At 53.9% G+C, this 16,890-nt stretch overlaps 1 protein-coding gene across 1 annotated transcript in view; it reads right to left on the reverse strand.

Moving 5' to 3' along the window:
* Window positions 1–16,890, reverse strand: part of ARHGAP8 (Rho GTPase activating protein 8) — a 51,883-nt gene that overhangs the window by 12,238 nt on the left and 22,755 nt on the right. Inside the window, exons 3-6 of the mRNA XM_006888130.1 lie at window positions 14,203–14,290; window positions 9,900–10,031; window positions 5,062–5,148; window positions 1,132–1,230 (exon numbers count right to left, since the gene is read on the reverse strand). Of these exons, the coding sequence (XP_006888192.1) occupies window positions 1,132–1,230; window positions 5,062–5,148; window positions 9,900–10,031; window positions 14,203–14,290 (406 nt within the window). The remainder of the gene's footprint in view (window positions 1–1,131; window positions 1,231–5,061; window positions 5,149–9,899; window positions 10,032–14,202; window positions 14,291–16,890) is intronic.

Raw genomic sequence — 16,890 nt, forward strand, 5'->3', positions numbered from 1 at the left:
GGGATGGTGGGAGTCAGGGGGATGGTGAGAGTCAGGGATGGTGGGAATCAGGGGGATGGTGGGAGTCGGGGATGGAGGGAGTCAGGAGGATGGGAAAGTCAGGAGGATGGAGGGAGTCAGGAGGATGGGAAAGTCAGGAGGATGGTGGGAGTCAGGGATGGTGGGAATCAGGGGGATGGTAGGAGTCAGGGGGATGGTGGGAGTTGGGGATGGTGGGAGTCAGGAGGATGGTGGGATTCAGGAGGATAGGAGAGTCAGGAGGATGGTGGGAGTCAGGGGGATGGGGGTTAGGGGGTCAGGAGGGCCAAGGCTGAGCTGACCGAGAGAATCAGGGGGCTGAGCAGGCACGCAGTGCTGTTTCCCAGTGGAGTCCCCTCTAGAGCCAGGGCCTAGGGCCAGAGCTCCACGCATAAATGTGTTGAACATGTAATGCTTTGTTGGGTACAACTACACCAAAACGTCTTTTACATTTTTTAAAGTCACTTCCTCCAAGCAGCTTTCCCTGATTACCACCTGCATCCCAACTGAGTTCTGGGCTTCCTACAGTCTTTGTTGTTTCTGCCTGAAGCCAAGGGCTGCCCCTCCTCCACACCACACCCCCACCCCCAGCATTCAGAAGGTGACCTCGAAATGCAGGAGGGACAGACACAGCTCCACAGCTGTCAGGGCTGCTGAGGGTCTGCTCATGTGGAGGTGCCCCAGGAAGGGGGACACACAGTGACCTATGGGATGACAGAGCTTAGGGCCGGAGTAATCATCCTCTGCCCTCTCCTCCCTCCCCAGCTGAGGCTCTGGGGTGGATACAATGAAGTGGCAGACACACCTGTAAGGCTCACAGCTCAGCTCACCTGTGCTGAGAAGTTCCCCTAACTCTCTGCTCAAGCACCATCATGGCAGTGGCCAGCACGGGGTCCCCAGCGGTGGGGAGGACCTGCCACAGATGACCTTGCACCAACTTACTTCTCTGGCCACCGGGCAGCACCTCTGCCCACCCGTGTAAACGCTACAGGTTCCTGAGCCAGAGCGCACATTGGAAATCAGCTCCTAGCATCCTGGACAGAAAGACCCTCAGGAATATAAGCACCTTCCCCGCCCTTCCCCGTGCCCCAGTGGGCTCTGAGCAGCACTCACCGCACCACTTCCGGGGGGATGGCCAGCTGATCACATTTGAGGTGTTCTCGGAGCTCATTCAAGTAATTAAAGTAAGTTACTTTTTTCCCAAACTTGTGGCTGGAAAAAAGCAAACAAGAAGAGAAAGGATCAGGAAGTAGCAGCTAGGCTGGGGGACAGGGGTTGGGGAGGGAGAGCTGGCCGCAGACAGAAGACTGGGGGCCAGGGGAGTGGGGAGCTGGCCATGGAGAGGCAGCGGCAACATTCTTCATATTAAAGGAATGTAAACACTGACACAATTTAAATACAGTTATAATCAAGGCAGCCCATATCCAGAGGAGCGGGGCTTCCCCAGGGTCCCCCACTGTGCCAAACACTCTGAGTCTCATCTACATACAAATAAATACTCACCTTCAGTAGGAATTTGCATAGATACAAGAGACTGGGGGTTGGGGACTAGCAGGGAAACAGAAGCCCCAAGCACAGAGAGGGCTGAGAGGATGGGGTGGAGACAGGTCCCCTCTGGGGGGGGGGGTCTCAGGTGCCAGGCAAGGTCTCAGGGTCACTGCTATTGTAGAAGGGGACCTGAACATGTGGGAACATAGGATCTGAATAGCTTAAACACACAGAAATTCATTCATCCACAATTCCCAATGCCACAACTCCAAATCAAGGTGCAACAGAGTTGCGCGGTTCCCTGCAGACCCTGGAGACCCTTCCTGGCTCCTTCCACCTCTGGGGCCCCAGGTATTCCCGGGTCTGTAGCTGTGTCACCCACTGTCTCCCTCCCTCGGCCCTTCTATGGCCATCTAGCCTCTGTCTTTCCACCCCCTCTAAGGACCTTCCAGTGTGCCTGATTGCAGCTGCCTGGCTTTGGTATTGCAGCACCCTGGACCACCAGAGCTCCCTCGAAGCAACCTTACAACAAAGAATGCAGCTGCCCGGATGGCTTCCTGGGAGCTCTGGTGGCAATAGTGGTAAGAAGCTGTGCTGCAGTTCCAAAGGCCCAGGGTTCAAATCTACCAGATGCTTCCCGGGAGGATAGATCTCCTCTGAATTTACAGCCTCTGAACATTTGCTGGAGGGTCAGCTATGGGTTGGTTCTGACTGGATGACCCACAACAACAGTACAAGAGCCTGAAAGCACACACTGTGCCCTGGACGACCACCCGTCTTTCTGGGCTCCGACCACCCGCCTTTCTGGGATCTGACCACCCACCTTTCTGGGCTCCAACCACCCGCCTTTCTGGGCTCCTCCGAAGACCCGAGGACAGATCTGAACGGCTGTCTGGACCCAGCATTGTCCATTCCTCATGTACATAAATCCCCCCAAAGCAATAAATCAATGTCTTTCAGCTTGACTCCAGGTTAATTGTTCTCAGTCTTTCTGCAAATACTGAGGGGCCTTCTGTCCTAGGTTTGAACCCCAGGACTTGAGGGCCCTAAACAGCTGTGAAGCTAGGTCCAGTGTCTTACTTTACCTCCAGTGGCCTCGGCTCCCCCTGAAAGCGGGCTCCCCCTTTCCAGTCAGCTGGACAGAGTGAAGCTATCGTGAACACTACTTAAGGTGGCCTGATGCTGAAGTGGTTTAAAATGCTTGGCTGTTAAACTCACGGTCAGCAGTTCAAAACCACACACCACCGCTCCGGGGAAGGAGGAGGAGGCAGTTTACTTCCATAAGGATTCCAGCTTTGGAAACCCCGTCAGACAGTCCTGCTCTGTGACTGTGATCACCAGGGTCACTGTGAGTCAGAAGTTACTGAAGACGGTGGGCACACTGCCCACACTTGTGCCCATCATTGCTACTAACGAGGGTTGATTTCCTCAGCTGTAAAGTGAGCGTGGTTCTGGTACCCCTTCTGGGAGCAGTTAGCCTGACCAATGGGTCAATGGAGCTGAAACGCGGGTTCGAGGACCCAGGAGGCAGCCCCGTCCCCAGGCTGATGCCTCAGGAGCTGGACACCGTCCGCTCACCCCTGCAGTGGCCGAGCTGTGCGTGGGCTCCCTCCAGTGGATGAGAGAGGAACAGGCCAGGACTGACCCTTTCTATCCTCTCTGTGCAGGGTGTGGGGTGTAAGGGACTCTCAAGGCTCAGGACACAGATAGCCACCAAAGCACGTGACAGGGGCAAGGGCAGGGACATGGGCAGACCCTACCAGGGCTTGGAACCCCTGAGAGTTCTGATGGTGCATAAACAGGGGCCCAGGAGGCGTCCTCACTGCCCACCATCCAGACTCCACAGGGCTCGGGGACATCATGCCCCCTCTCCAAGGACATGTGTGAATTCCTCTCCAGCTTGGAAGAGAAAAGAGCTGCTGTTGTTAGGTGCCATGGAGCCGACTCAAATCACAGACACCGAGTGAACAGATCAGGACCCTACCCTGTCCTGTGCCATCCACACCGTCTCTGATGCTTGAGTTCATGGTTACAGTCAGCCTGTCTCCTTGAGGGGCTTCCTCTCCTCTTACACCTCTACTTCTCCAACTCTCTAAGGTCCACTCGCCCCTCTTGACAACGTGTCCACAGTGTGAGATGAAGCCTCACCAGGACTAAGAAGGCGTCTTGGAAGGAAGGCGTTCAACCAGAATGTTCCTCAGAGGTGAGGACGGCGAGACTTCACCTCACGTACTGCGGACAGGTTATGGACAGGGCCCAGTCCCTGGGGAAGGACATCAGACTTTGGTAAAGTAGAAAAAAGGCCACTGAAAAGGAGGAGGACTTTAAACGAGATGGATGAACCAGAGACTACAATGGCCTTGGCCATAGCAACAACTGTGTGGGTGACTCAGTGTCAGTGTTTGCCTCTGCTGTGTGTGGGGTCACTTTGGGTTGGAGCTGACTCAGGGGTCAGAGTGGAGCACGTGAAGTCTTCTGGACAGAGAAGCGGTCAGGACTGGCCGCCCTGCTGCCTCAGCTAAGGCTCAGGACTTGAGTGCTGGTCACACCGCACAGGACAAATGGAACTCATCCTCGTGACAGCTGGTGCCTGATGGATCTGGCCAAGACAGAGGACACGCAGGTGCTCACAGGGGGCAGGACGGGCAGTGGGTGGGGCCTAGCGCATCTCTGTGGCCTCTGAATGGCCGAGCAGTAAAGGGCTGGGTTGTCTGAATCCCACATATTGTTTAAAAACAGTCTGATCCTGGATCTGCTCCTGGGAGGACACCTCCAGTCCTGGAATCCTGGTTTGCAGAGGTGGCCTGTTTACCAGGGCCTTGGCCAAGCCCGGTCATCTACACAGATGAGGTGCTCTACGCTGGGACTTAGCGATGCATCAGGCAGTGTATGCTAATGTTGTGGGTGATGGGTGGGGACTTTGCGCCTCTGGGCAGCAGTTTGACCCTGGAGAGGCTGGAAGAACTTGGATCAGCCAGGTGGGCACTTCACATCCCTGCGCCTGACTCCTGGAGAAACCCCGGGTGGCAGCTCAGTCGCTGCCTGTGACACACGGAGACTGAGACCCCACAGGGGAGGACAGGATAGCTGAAGCGGGCCCTGGTCACTCTTGGATGCTGCCTCATGCACTATGTATGGCTTTGGCCAATTTCCATCTGCCTCCTCTCATTGTAAGAAGAAGAATAATAATAATGGACCTTAACTATAAGGGCAACCGTCGGTCAGAGTCCTGCTAGAGACCTCTGGAGCTGAGGTGGACATGTGTGACCCCAGGGTGAGGGGAGACCTGAAGAACCCTGCCTGGTGCCACTGCTGGGGTCTGGGGGCTTTGAAGCCACCAGGTGTGAACCCTGCAGCTATCACAGTCTGACCTTCCTGTACTGAGGGTCAGTGGTCTTGATGAAGACCCACACCACACTCTGACCACCAGAGACCTACAGGGCGGTGGGTGTCCCAGAGACAGGACTGCCAGGCACCCAGACAAGGCCTGTGCCTCCCGGTGACACCTGGAAATGAGATCTCTGCCCCAGGCAGCTGGCCCCCGGGGCTGCCAACCTGATGAGGGGTTTGAAGATGTTCCACAGGACCTTGATGAAGTTGGTCGGGTGCACCACGTACAGGGCCTTCAGGTTCTTCTTGTACCTGTGCCAGGAGACAGACACTCTAACCAAACCCACACACAGTAGTCACCGCCCATCAAACGTCCTAGAACATTCCATCTCAACAGAGTCAATGGAAGAAGTGTAGCAGAAAAGGGGTGGGGCGCAAACTCGAGGAGAACCAGGCCTCACACCCACTGCCACTCAAGGGGAACACAGAACCCTAATGAGTCCTCTCAGAGCAGCTGGTGGGTTTGAACCTCAGGCCTTTGGGATTGCAGTACAGCTTCTTACCACTAGGCCACAGAGCTCCCTTAAAATGATTGGCCTGGCACGAAGACAGGAGGGTAGGAGGCAGAGGCAGAGAGAATGGAAAAGAATACAGGGACACAGCTGACCAAAAGCCATGGCTGCATAAATCTCATGTCACTGGATTTACAGCTGTACTTGCATACCTCCAGTGATGGGGAACTCACTACCCTAAGACAGATGCTTTGCCACTGAATGCTTCTGTCATGTAGGATGTTTCTCCCTTTTTCCTTCTATGGAGTCAAGATCCATGGTCCTTTGCCTCCCTCTTAGGTCCTGGTCCACCCACAGGAGGAGGGGGAGGGGGCCACGTGGAACAGGTGAGCCTCCCACCCTTAGACACCTGACTGGGACTGTGGCCTTCCTCCTGCCCTGCTCTGGCTCTCCAGGGCCCACGTTGACCAGGTTCACTGCTGTGGCCCTCCTTCCTGGACGGTATCTCTCCCCAATACCCTCAGTGAAGGTACCCAAGCCAAGCAACAGTGGTCACAGTGGTCCCCATGTGTGGCCTGGTGAAGCCACGGCTGTCACCCCCTATGACACAGAGCCCAAGTCCCCAGGCTGGACTCCTTTTTCCAGGAATTGTGATGCTTCCTGCCACAGGGACAGTAAACCCACTGCCGTGGAGCCGCCCCTGATCCACAGCGCCCCTGCGGGACAGAGCAGGACTGTCCCCGGGTGTCCAGGACCTTTAGCGGCTCCCTCTCGGGATTTCCAGCTGTGGGATTGTCGAGATTTCCACCCACTGGGGGGCTGCCTGCTACGAGCCAGAACTGACTTGAGAGCAGGGAGCTGGAGTCCGTACAGAATCAGCTGTCTCCCTCCTCCTCCCACAGATCACAGACCAGTCAGTCAGCAGCCCAGTGCTTAACCCCCCGCACCACCAGGGCCCCTCTAAATGGCCCCTGGCCACTGTTAGAGTGGGACACAGCAGCCCTAGTGTCATGTCCCTCCAGACAGGAAGGGGCCCATCACTGCAGGCCTTGATCTTCCCGAGTACTTTCCTGGGGCTGATGTCTGCAGCCGGGGATGGGGTGAGAGGCTCTCGCCTCAGGGAACCTGGAGGGTAGTTTGTGGGTGGCGTGAGTTGGGGACTGAACATGTGTGAATATACATGTTCAAGAAAGACCTTCTGTACATGCCCCCCCTGCTGCTTCCGAATGTCCCTCAACTGTCATTCCAGTCCTTGCTGCTTGTAACAAGGTCCAGCCCCATGGCTCTACCCTCAGGGTGCAGCCCACCTGCCCCCTCTGCTGTCCATTCAAGGTCCAGCAACTTGGCCCGGCTCTCAGGACACAGCCTACCTGCCTCTCTGTCAAGATGTAGACTGCATTGAAACAGATGAGGGAGAGAACAGTGTAAAAGGGATATGTGATTAGGTATTATTGTCATGACAGGAGTCCAGAATGAAGGCCGCACAGTGGAGTGGACTTGAGGGGAGGGATTGTAGAACAATGAAAGAGTTTTTCTTTTACTTTTCAAGGAGAAGAGTGAATGGGGGAAGGAAGTGGGCAGGGAGAAAAGTGCAACAATGAATGACTGCAAACCCTAAGTCTGTAGACTTTCATTAAAATTAATTTTAAAAATATTCAGAGGAGGGGGAAAGGAACATTTAAAAAGAAGCAAAAACTGTTGTAGAACAGGACTGACATCAGATTGGGGGAGACTGAGAAAGAGGGGTTAAATAATGTATACTGCATTGAAACAGATGAGGGAGAAAACTGTTTAAGAGGGATATGTGATTAGGTATTTTTGTCATGACAGGAGTCCCCAGAGTGGACCTGGGGGGAGGGATTGTGAAACAATGAAAAAATTTGTCTTTTACTTTTCCAAGAGGGGAGTATACTTGGGGGGAGGGTTGGGAGGGGAGAAAAGTATAACAACGAATGAATGGAAATCCAAAGTCTCTGTAAATTTTCATTGAAATGAATAATAAAAAAAATTTAAAAAAACAACCAAACAAACAAAAAAGAAGCCAAAAAAAAAGAGAAGATCCAGCACCACAGCCCAGACCTCAGGGCACAGCCCACCCCCCCCCCCCCCCGCCCCCCGCCTCCACTGTCCTCACAAGGTCCAGCACCAGAGCACCCCTGCCCCCACTGCTGCCTTGACCACAGTTCCCATGAGAATCCAAGTCCAGCCCCGAGCCACTGCCCCTAGTCACCTGGCCTTTTCTTACTCTGACCACACATTGTGGCAGAATCCCCCCATCTCTGTGTGCCAAGCACTATCGTCATGGGGCAGCCCAAAGGCAGCCTTGGGCTATGCATGGGAAAGCTCCAGATTCCAAGCTGCTCCCTCATCACTGCTCCCTCACTGACAATTTCCAAAGAGTTTGCTGTGCACAGACCCTCCCCTGGTGCAAGGGAGCCAGAAGGACACGGGGGTCACAGCCTGAGCGGGGATAAGACTTGTTCCCAAATATACCGCTCTGAAGCACAGGGGTTAGTGTTTGCTGAGGGACAGTGGGGCTGAGGAACAGAGGCAAATCCAGGCAAGCTTCCTTGAAGGAGGCCTACAGCTGGGGCAGGGTCGTCCCAGATCCCCACAGAGGCTGACACTTAACCACACAACACCAAATCCACCACCTTCGAGCTCATTCTGACTTGTGACAACCCTCTCCTGGGTTCCTAAGGCCGCAAATCTTTACGAGAGGAGAATTTCTAACTTTTTCTTGGAGCGCACCTGGCGGATTCAAACCCTCAACCTTGTGGGCTGTAATGCACTACCACAGGGAGTCTTTGGCACCGAATGTAAGAATAATTAGCTCTGTAAGGCAGGCCAGGAAGCCAAGCAACGCCTAAAGGTTCTTATCACAGGAATCAGCTCAAAACCCACACCTGACTGGCTGCATGTGAACCACTGGTGCAGAAATCAAAGGCTGTGGAGGTGGGAGGGAGTCCGAGGAGGAGGGGGTAAGAAGGGAGTAGGAGGAGGGGAGGAGAGAGGAAGGGAAGAAGGGAGGTAGGAGGAAAGGAGGGGGAGGAAGGAAAGGGGAGGAAGAGGGGGAGGAGGGGAGGGAGGAGGAGGGGAGAGTGAGATAGGGAGGAGAGAATGTGGGAGGGGGAGGAGGGGAGGTGGGAGGAAGGAGGGGAGGAGGGAGGGGAGAAAGGGAAGGGGAGGAGGGGAGGGAGAAGAATGGGAGAGGGGAGAGGGAGAAAGGGAAGGGGAGGAAAGGAGGTGGGAGGAAGGGAGGAAAAGGAGGGAAGGGGAGGGAGGAGAGAAGGAAGGGAAGGAGAGGAGGGGGAAGAGGGAGGGGAGGAAGAGAAGGTGGAGGAGGGGAGGGAGGAGGAGGGGAGGGAGGAGGGGAGGAAGGGAGGGAGAGGAGGGAAGAGAGGAAGGGAGGGAGAGGAGGGGAGAGGGAAACCCAGGGCTGCCTCTGCGCCTCCCTCCCTGGAATGGCAGCGAGCGCATTGCTCTGTGTGGATTCCCACTCACTGTGACCCTGCAGGAAGGACAGAGCAGACTGCCCACAGCGTCTCCAAGCTGTAAATCTTTACACAAGCCGACTCCTTCATCTTTCTCTATGTGGTGGATCTCAACTGCTGACTCTTTGGTTAGCAACCCAGTGCTTATTCTGCTGTGCCTCAAAGACTCCTTTGAAGTCTGGGGATCGGACCTCACTCTGTTGTAGGGTTGAGAAGGCTTTGAAACCCCAGAGGTACTCAGGACACCGTTAAAGCTCATCTACCAGCCAACCAGCAAAGTGGATCATAGAGCAAGCCACCTCTGGTGAAGCAGCTGGTGCCTGAGCTGCAGATGGAGGAGTGAGGGGTGGGAGGGAGGTGGGACCGTGGTTGAGGGGCGCAGGTGAGCGGCTTGCTGGACCTCTGTGTCCACATCTGTATGTTGGAACTTCCCATCTCATCTCACCAGGCAGGAACACAAGATCGCTCCTGGATCTGATACTGGCTCTGCGCACCGGAGGGGCATTGCTGAAGGGATGGTTTCTCAATCCTGCTTCTTGTTCCCTAGCCCAGGATTGAGGACCAAGCGTAGCTCACCGTCTGCATAGGCTGACTTTTTAAAGGGTTGAGGGTAAAATGTCAAATGAAGGGCATGTGGTTTGATGGGTGGAGGAGGGAGTGGGTTGGGAAGATGGGAGGTATCTGGCAGGAGGAGGGAAGCAGCGTAGGGTAAATGAAAGTGGGATGAAATTCACCTTGTGTGTTCATATAAATAGAGTCCTGCTAGAACTCAGCCCACCTATTAATTTATGAACTGCTTCATTTCCAGCAGCAGAGCTAGACAGAGAGCAGAGGCCACAAAGCTGATTTATTTACCATCTGGTTCTTTGTGAGACAAGTCTGCTGACCCCTATCCCAGAGACCAGAGCCCCTGTCCTGATGGAGATGATCTCCCCCAGATCAGCCCTCCATTAGGCCAGCAGTCACCCTCCCCCACCTTCTCAGTGCCCATGGCCTCCTTCTCTGCTCACCCCCTCCTCTGCCCACCCCGTGCCCCGGGGAAGGCCCCAGCACACACTTGCGGTCAAACTCCTTGTAGGCACCCTGCAGCCAGCGGAGGGAGGGCTTGTTCCGGCTGTTGAGCCCATAGTGGAAGTAGACGAGGGTGTAGTCATTCTCCACGCATTGGTTCAGCGTGTACTTCAGATACCTGGGCACAAACACGGGATGCAGTCATGGGCCTCTTAGCTTCTGTCAGGAACGGAACTGTGTCCCCTGAAACATGCGTCCACTGGGCAAGGCCCCACTTCTCAGCAGCGTGTTCCTCAAGGTTGTCAGTTCTCAGCTCTGACGGTAACGAGTCAGGACTGGAGGCTGCTGTGAGGTGGTCATCCCCGCGATGTGAGCTGATATGATCACTGGTCAGCGGTCAGGGGGGTCGGGGTGGGGTTAGCGCCCAGCCTCGAGGGATGTAAGGGGTCTCCCTGGGGTGTGGCCTGCATCACCTTCTCTCTTAACAAGAGATGAAAGGAGAGGGGCTGGAAGTGGAGAGAGGGCATCCTCTGGACCGAGGTCCCTGTGCAGGGAAGCTCCTAGAACCAGGAGACACAGAGGGAAGCTTCCTCCTAGAGTCAGCACCCTAAACTTGGACTTCTAGCCTCCAGAAGTGTGAAAGAATAAATTTTGATTTGTTAAAGCCATCACTGTGGCTTCTGCTCAGCATTGCTAAAGAACTAAGATACACGCAGTGTAGAGGGTCGGCCGCACTAAGTTTGGCCTCCCTAGTCCACCGTCTTCGGCCTTGTCTTCACTCTCTTCCAGCTCACCTGGGACAATACAGTCTGAAGGAGCTGCCTCAACCCCACCTGCACTGCTAACAAGGAATGGTCCACATGGCCAGCCCTCATTCCCCACGGGGGCCAGGTCTACGCCCCAGCGTTCTCATCAAAACAGCTTGCACGCAGGACTTTCTGACCTGCCCTCTCAGCTTGCCTGAGATAGCAACATCCACAAGAGCTGCGTGAGCTTCCCAGGACCTTTCCGCAGATTGCCGAGCCCCCCCAAAAAGGACACAAGGCTTGGGGCCTGGAGAACAGCTAATGTTGAAAACAATGGGATGACTCACAGATTAAACAATGGGGGCACTTTTGACCCCCACATGACTGCAGCAATGGGATCAAGGGAGTCGGAGATGATGAGGACGGCACAGGACAGGGCGGAGTTCAGTTGGTCACTAAGAGTTGTCCTTGACTTGATGGTGGCGTTTGAGTAGCTAGTCTCATATTACTCTTTTTTTAAAAAAATTATTTCATTATTTTTTGTGCATGTACTATCAAATCGGATCTGACTGGTACAGGAGGAGATTGCCCCTCCTTCTCCATCAGAGCATTTGGTGGATTCAAGCCACATACCTCAGGGATTGCAGCGTAGCTTCTTGCCACTAGGCCACCAGAGCTCCCTTAATCTGATATTACTCTTATTCAAATGGATTGTAATAGCACATTGTAAAAATCAAATATATCTCCCTTTCTGCTTCTATGGTAGCTCATGGTCACCCCTATGGGTCAGCTCTGGTCCATGCAGGGTCACGTGCCAGGGGGTGTCACCTTACTATCTGGAATGACAGCAGAAGTTCAGAACTAGTCAGTTACTTACAATGGTGTCTGGGATTCAAACCAATGAATGAGGGGCTCCACCAACTAACTGGCTTTCACCCACAAAAATCACCTATTGTTACTGAGTGCCAGCGAGTTGAAACCGACCCTCCAGTGTTCACAGACAGTTAATCACATGGGAAGAGAGCTAGTGGGTTTGAACTCCATGCCCTTGGGATTGCAGCAAGCTTCTTACCACTAGGCCATCAGAGCTCCCTTCCAAAACCCCATAGTTTCTCTATGATAATAGACGCCACAAGCGAGTACTGTATCTGTTCTCTAATGCTGCTGCGACAGACAACACAAACAAGGCGGCTCTAACAAAGGAAACCTTCCTCACGGCTGCACGCACTCTCTCTGCCATCGAACCAGAACTGCTCACAGACCCCTGCTAGCAGGTGTTCTGAGGCTGCCCACCCAGGCCGGAGATGGTGTCTCCTCTTCTTACAGAGACCCTGCTGGATTTGCACCGGCAGAGGCCTTTGGGTGAGCAGTGCGACTACCCACCAAGCTCCCAGTCTAGGAGACTAGAATTTAGCACCCCAGCTCTGAAAGAAAGTTTGTTCTCTGTGCCATTTTGAGAGGAAGCCCTATCTCCTTAAACGTCCATGGACCGGTGCCTTGAGGGAACTCGTGTGTCTTGGTTTCGATCTTCCCCTGGGTCTAGGAGTTTCTCAGCACAAAGACCTGGGTTCAAGGATGCCTTCTCCTCTAGACTCTTCTTTCTTGATCTCTGTTTGTTGTTTAGTCTCTTCTGTATCTCTAAAGAAGGTGCTCTGGTGACATAGTCTGTGGCATGCTGTGTTAATCAGCCACATGACTATAGACTCAGATATCCGGAGGAGGGTCAGCACCACCTCGGTGGGTCAGCATGACCCCAGGGGGTCAGCACCACCTCAGGGGTCAGCATCATCTCAGGGGTCAACACCGCCTCAGGGGTCAACACCGCCTCAGGGGTCAGCACCGCCTCAGGGGTCACACCACCTCAGGGGTCAGCACTACCTCAGGGGTCAGCACCACCTCAGGGGTCAGCACCACCTCAGGGGTCAGCCCTACCTCAGGGGTCAGCATCATCTCAGGGGTCAGCATCACCTCAGGGGTCAGCATCACCTCAGGGGTCAGCATCTCCTCAAGGGTCAGGACCACCTCAGGGGTCAGCACCACCTCAGGGGTCAGCATCATCTCAGGGGTCAGCATCACCTCAGGGGTCAGCACTACCTCAGGGGTCAGCATTACCTCAGGGGTCAGCACCACCTCAGGGGTCAGCACCGCCTCAGGGGTCAGCATCTCCTCAGGGGTCAGCATCATCTCAGGGGTGACATCACCTCAGGGGTCAGCACCACCTCAGGGGTCAGCACCGCCTCAGGGGTCAGCCTCACCTCAGGGGTCAGTATCTCCTCAGGGGGTTGGCATCACCTCAGGGGGTCAGTATCACCCCAAGGGCAATGAGTTCTGACTTGAGGGCACAGTGGTTATAGAAGTGCCTGCTAGCTATAGGATGGAGGTTTGAAGCCAACCCCCACTCCACAGGGGCAGCTAAGATGGACTGCTTCTGTAAAGATCATCACTTTAGGAGCCCTGTGGGAAGTCCTGCTCTGTCCGGTGGGCTTGTTATGGGTCAGAATGGCCTCAACGAGTGGCAGTGGGTTTGTTACGTCACAAGAGGCTGACTCTGTAGATCGCATCTGCCTCTAACTCTGCCTCTTCACCATCACTGCGGCTGCCGGTAATGAGTCGACGCATTTACTGCAACTCACAGCTACCTCATCAAACAGGCGGAAAGCCGCCTAACCCTGCCCCGTTCTGACAATCACCATCATGCCCCGTCTTACTGCCACAGTCACTGTGTCAACCCATCCCACTCGGGGTCTTCCTCGCTTTCCCAGCACGGTGTCCTTGTACCTCTTGACATTGTTGTTGTTGTTGTGTACTGTCGAGTAGGAACCGACCCATGGCTGACCCTCCGGTGGGTTTTCAGAAACAGTTAATCACAGGGGAAGAGATTGCCCATCCTTCTGTGGAGCAGCTGGTGGGTTCGAACCATGTGCCTTTGGGATTGCAGTGCAGCTTCTTGCCACTAGGCCACCAGAGCTCCCTGATAAAGTAGCCATCATCTCTGCATGACAAAGTTGTATCATCTTTGCCTCTGAAGTGAACACTGGTTGCAGTTCTTTCAAGACAGATTTCTTCTGTTGGCACAGAATTCTCAACTCTTTGCCGACATCACAATTCAAAAGCACTGATTCATCTTCAGTCTTCCTTAGTCACTGTCCAACTTTGAGATGCATTAGGAAGCAAGAGAAAACGCCATGGCTTGGGTCAGGTACATCTTGATTTTTGAAATGACATTCTTGCTCTTCATTAAAGAGGTTTCTGACAACACATTTTTCCAGTGCGACAGGTCTTTTGATTCCTTGATTTCTGCTCCCATGGGTGTTGGCTATGGAATCTTGTAAGAGGAAATCACTGACAATTCCAGTCTCCTCTGTCTGTCTCAGGTGAGGATTCACACCAGGAGGGAGATTACACCAGATCACAGCAGGGAGGGGACACCGAGAATCATGTCCAACCGAGCGCACACACACGCACATTCTGGGGGACACCACTCAGCCCATGACAGCTCAGATTCACAAGGGCGCCCAGGGCTGGGGAGGGAGCGGGCACGGGTGACTGGGCAGGAGGATGGAAGGAGGAAGGAGCGACAGAGTAGACAGAGGTGGTACTTACTCCAGCAGCCGCTTGTGGTTGAGCTCATGGGAGGGGGGCAGGCGGCAGCAGCTGAACGTGATCACTCTCCTGCCAAAGTGGTCGTCCCCTGGAGAGAGAGACACAGAGGTGGCCTTGGTGCGTGGTGACAACACACAAACACACACCCACACACCCCTCCAGTGAAAACCTCCAACACTTCAGGGAAAGCGGAACATTCACACCTGTCCTCCCCGAGTTAGCACAGCCCCAGGGAGCTTCCCCAGACCAAACCCTCAGACCCCCAGGAGACTCAGCACACAGTGAGCTTCTGACCTCTGTGGCCTAGTGGGTAGGGAGTTCCACTGCCAACCCCAAGGTAAGAGGTTCACATCTACCAGGCTCATCACCTTTGTCCTCAGTGACCCTTCCACCCCAGGCTACTGCCACCTTCCTGCCATGACTTCCACAGCACCTCTCCCCGCTCCCTCAGTACTGATGTCTCAAGATGTTAAGTGCAATTGGATCTCCCCTTGCTCCACAGCCTGCCAAGGAGGTCAAATGACACCCCCTTCCACCCTCCATTTGTGGGGTCTGCTTCCCTAGGACATGCCCTTCCTTCTGTAGGGAGCCCCTATCCTGTCTGGGAGCACCCCATCCTGCCCTGCCCTGGCTGCTTCAGTGATGTCAGGGGCAGCCCTTCCCACACCACAACCTTTGAACTTTAGCACACTCACTTGGGTCTGTGGGTTCGAACCCACCAATGGCTCTTCAATGGGGAATATTGGGCAGTTCCGTCTCATTAAGGTTTACAACCCCGGAAACTCAATGCGGGAGTCAAGAGGAGTCAAAATCCACTCAAGGACAGTGAGTTTGCGTCTACATTGCTGTTGTTATGTGCAGCTGAGTCACCTGTGACTCACAGCCACCCTGTGTACAGCAGCTCTGAAACCTGCCCTGTCCAGAGCCAGTCTCACTGACTCCGACACAACTACCCCCACTGCCCCGTTACTGTATAAATCCATCTCATCTGGGGTCTTCCTCTCCTGCGCTGTCCCTCCACCATTCTGAACATGATGTCCTTTTCTAAGGACTGGCCCCTCCTGGCCAAGTGCCCAAAGTATTTGAGACAGAGCCTCAAAATCCTAGCCTCCAAGGAGAAACTTGGTTTCACCCTCTCCAAGACAAACTCGTTTCTTCTCTTAGAAGTTCATGGTATGATCAAGACTCTTCTCCAACACCACAACTCAAAGGCGTCAGTTCTCCTTCTGTCATCCTTAGTCATTGTCCAGTTCTCTGATGCAGAGTAAGTAATTGCACAGACCATGGCCTGGATTAGGCTCGCCTTAGTCTCTAGACTTCTCAGTGCTCTGGAGAGATCCCCGACAGCATATTTTCCCAGTGCAATTCGTCTTTTGATTTCCTGACTGCTGGTGCCAAGAGTGTTTATTGTGGAGCTGAGCAAGCTGAAATTGTTAACAACTTGACTTTCTTCCCCATCTATCATGGTGCTGTCAGTTGGTCCGGTCTACACAGACTGGCTTTTACAGCCCCTGTTTAGGAAGGTAGGGGACACAGTTTAATCTAAAGCACCTTGTAAGAGAAATTGTTACTGTTTGTTATTTTCTCCCCTCTTTTTTTCTTCTTGTTGTATACCATCAAGTCAGATCCAACTGGCACAGGAGGAAATTGCCCCTCCATCTCCAGCAGAGAGCATTTGGGGTATTCGAACTTTGAACCTTTGGGACTGCAGTGCAGCTTCTTGCCACTAGGGCCACTAGAGCTCGCTTATGTTGTTTGTTGAGTCAAGACCAACTTATACCTGACCCTCCAGTGCGTTTTCAGAGGCAGTAAACGGCACAGTGTATTTGTTGTTGTTGTTGTTGTACAGGTGAGCCAGCACTGACCCACAGCTGACCCTCCAGTGGGTTTTCAGAGGCAGTAAACCTCACAGGAGGAGATGAACCATTCTTATCCCACAGAGCGGCTGGTTGATTTGAACTGCATGCCCTTCGGATTACAGCACAGCTTCTTACCACCGCGCCATCAAAGAAAAAGATGTGGAGACAGAGGAAGAGGCTGGAGTGATGAGCCTCTAAGCCAAGGGATGCCAGGGACCACGGACTACCACCAGATGGGAGGGGTGGGAGAAGAGGCAGGTCGTCAGGACCCACAGAGGGGCCAGCCTGCCTCTGCCGTGATTTTAGACTTCTGGTCTCCAGAACTGTCAGGGAATAAATACGCTTCTGTTGTTTTAAGCCACCAAGAGGTTGGGACTTTGCTGCAGCTGCTCTGGGATATAATACAAATACCTTCTGGCTACATCGTTACCACTGCTAGGTGCCATCTAGTTGGTTTTCTGCTCATGGTAACCCCACGGGACAGAGGAGAACTGTCCTCTAGGGCTTCCTCAGCTGTGACTTTCATGGGAGCAAATAGCCAGGTTTTCATCGATGCCACAGAGCCATAGAATGTTTCCAACCACCAGCCTTAGGGTTAGCAGCCCAGCACTGAACCACTGTGTCACCAGGACTGCTAATGCACACGCCACCAGACTCATGCCACGTGCAGCAGCATCCGCATCTGTGCCCAGAATGTCTACTTGAAATGAGAAGGGCTGGCCTGAAAGGCAGTCAGTTAATCCTGCATAAGTGCACGCCTACACACGGCAAGTACAGACTACAGATGGAGAGGAAGTACAGCCTACACACACCCCCCACACACCCCAAG

Source organism: Elephantulus edwardii, unplaced genomic scaffold (assembly GCF_000299155.1).
Source record: "Elephantulus edwardii isolate Elephantulus edwardi_28Jun2011 unplaced genomic scaffold, EleEdw1.0 scaffold00064, whole genome shotgun sequence".
Classification (NCBI taxonomy): domain Eukaryota; kingdom Metazoa; phylum Chordata; class Mammalia; order Macroscelidea; family Macroscelididae; genus Elephantulus; species Elephantulus edwardii.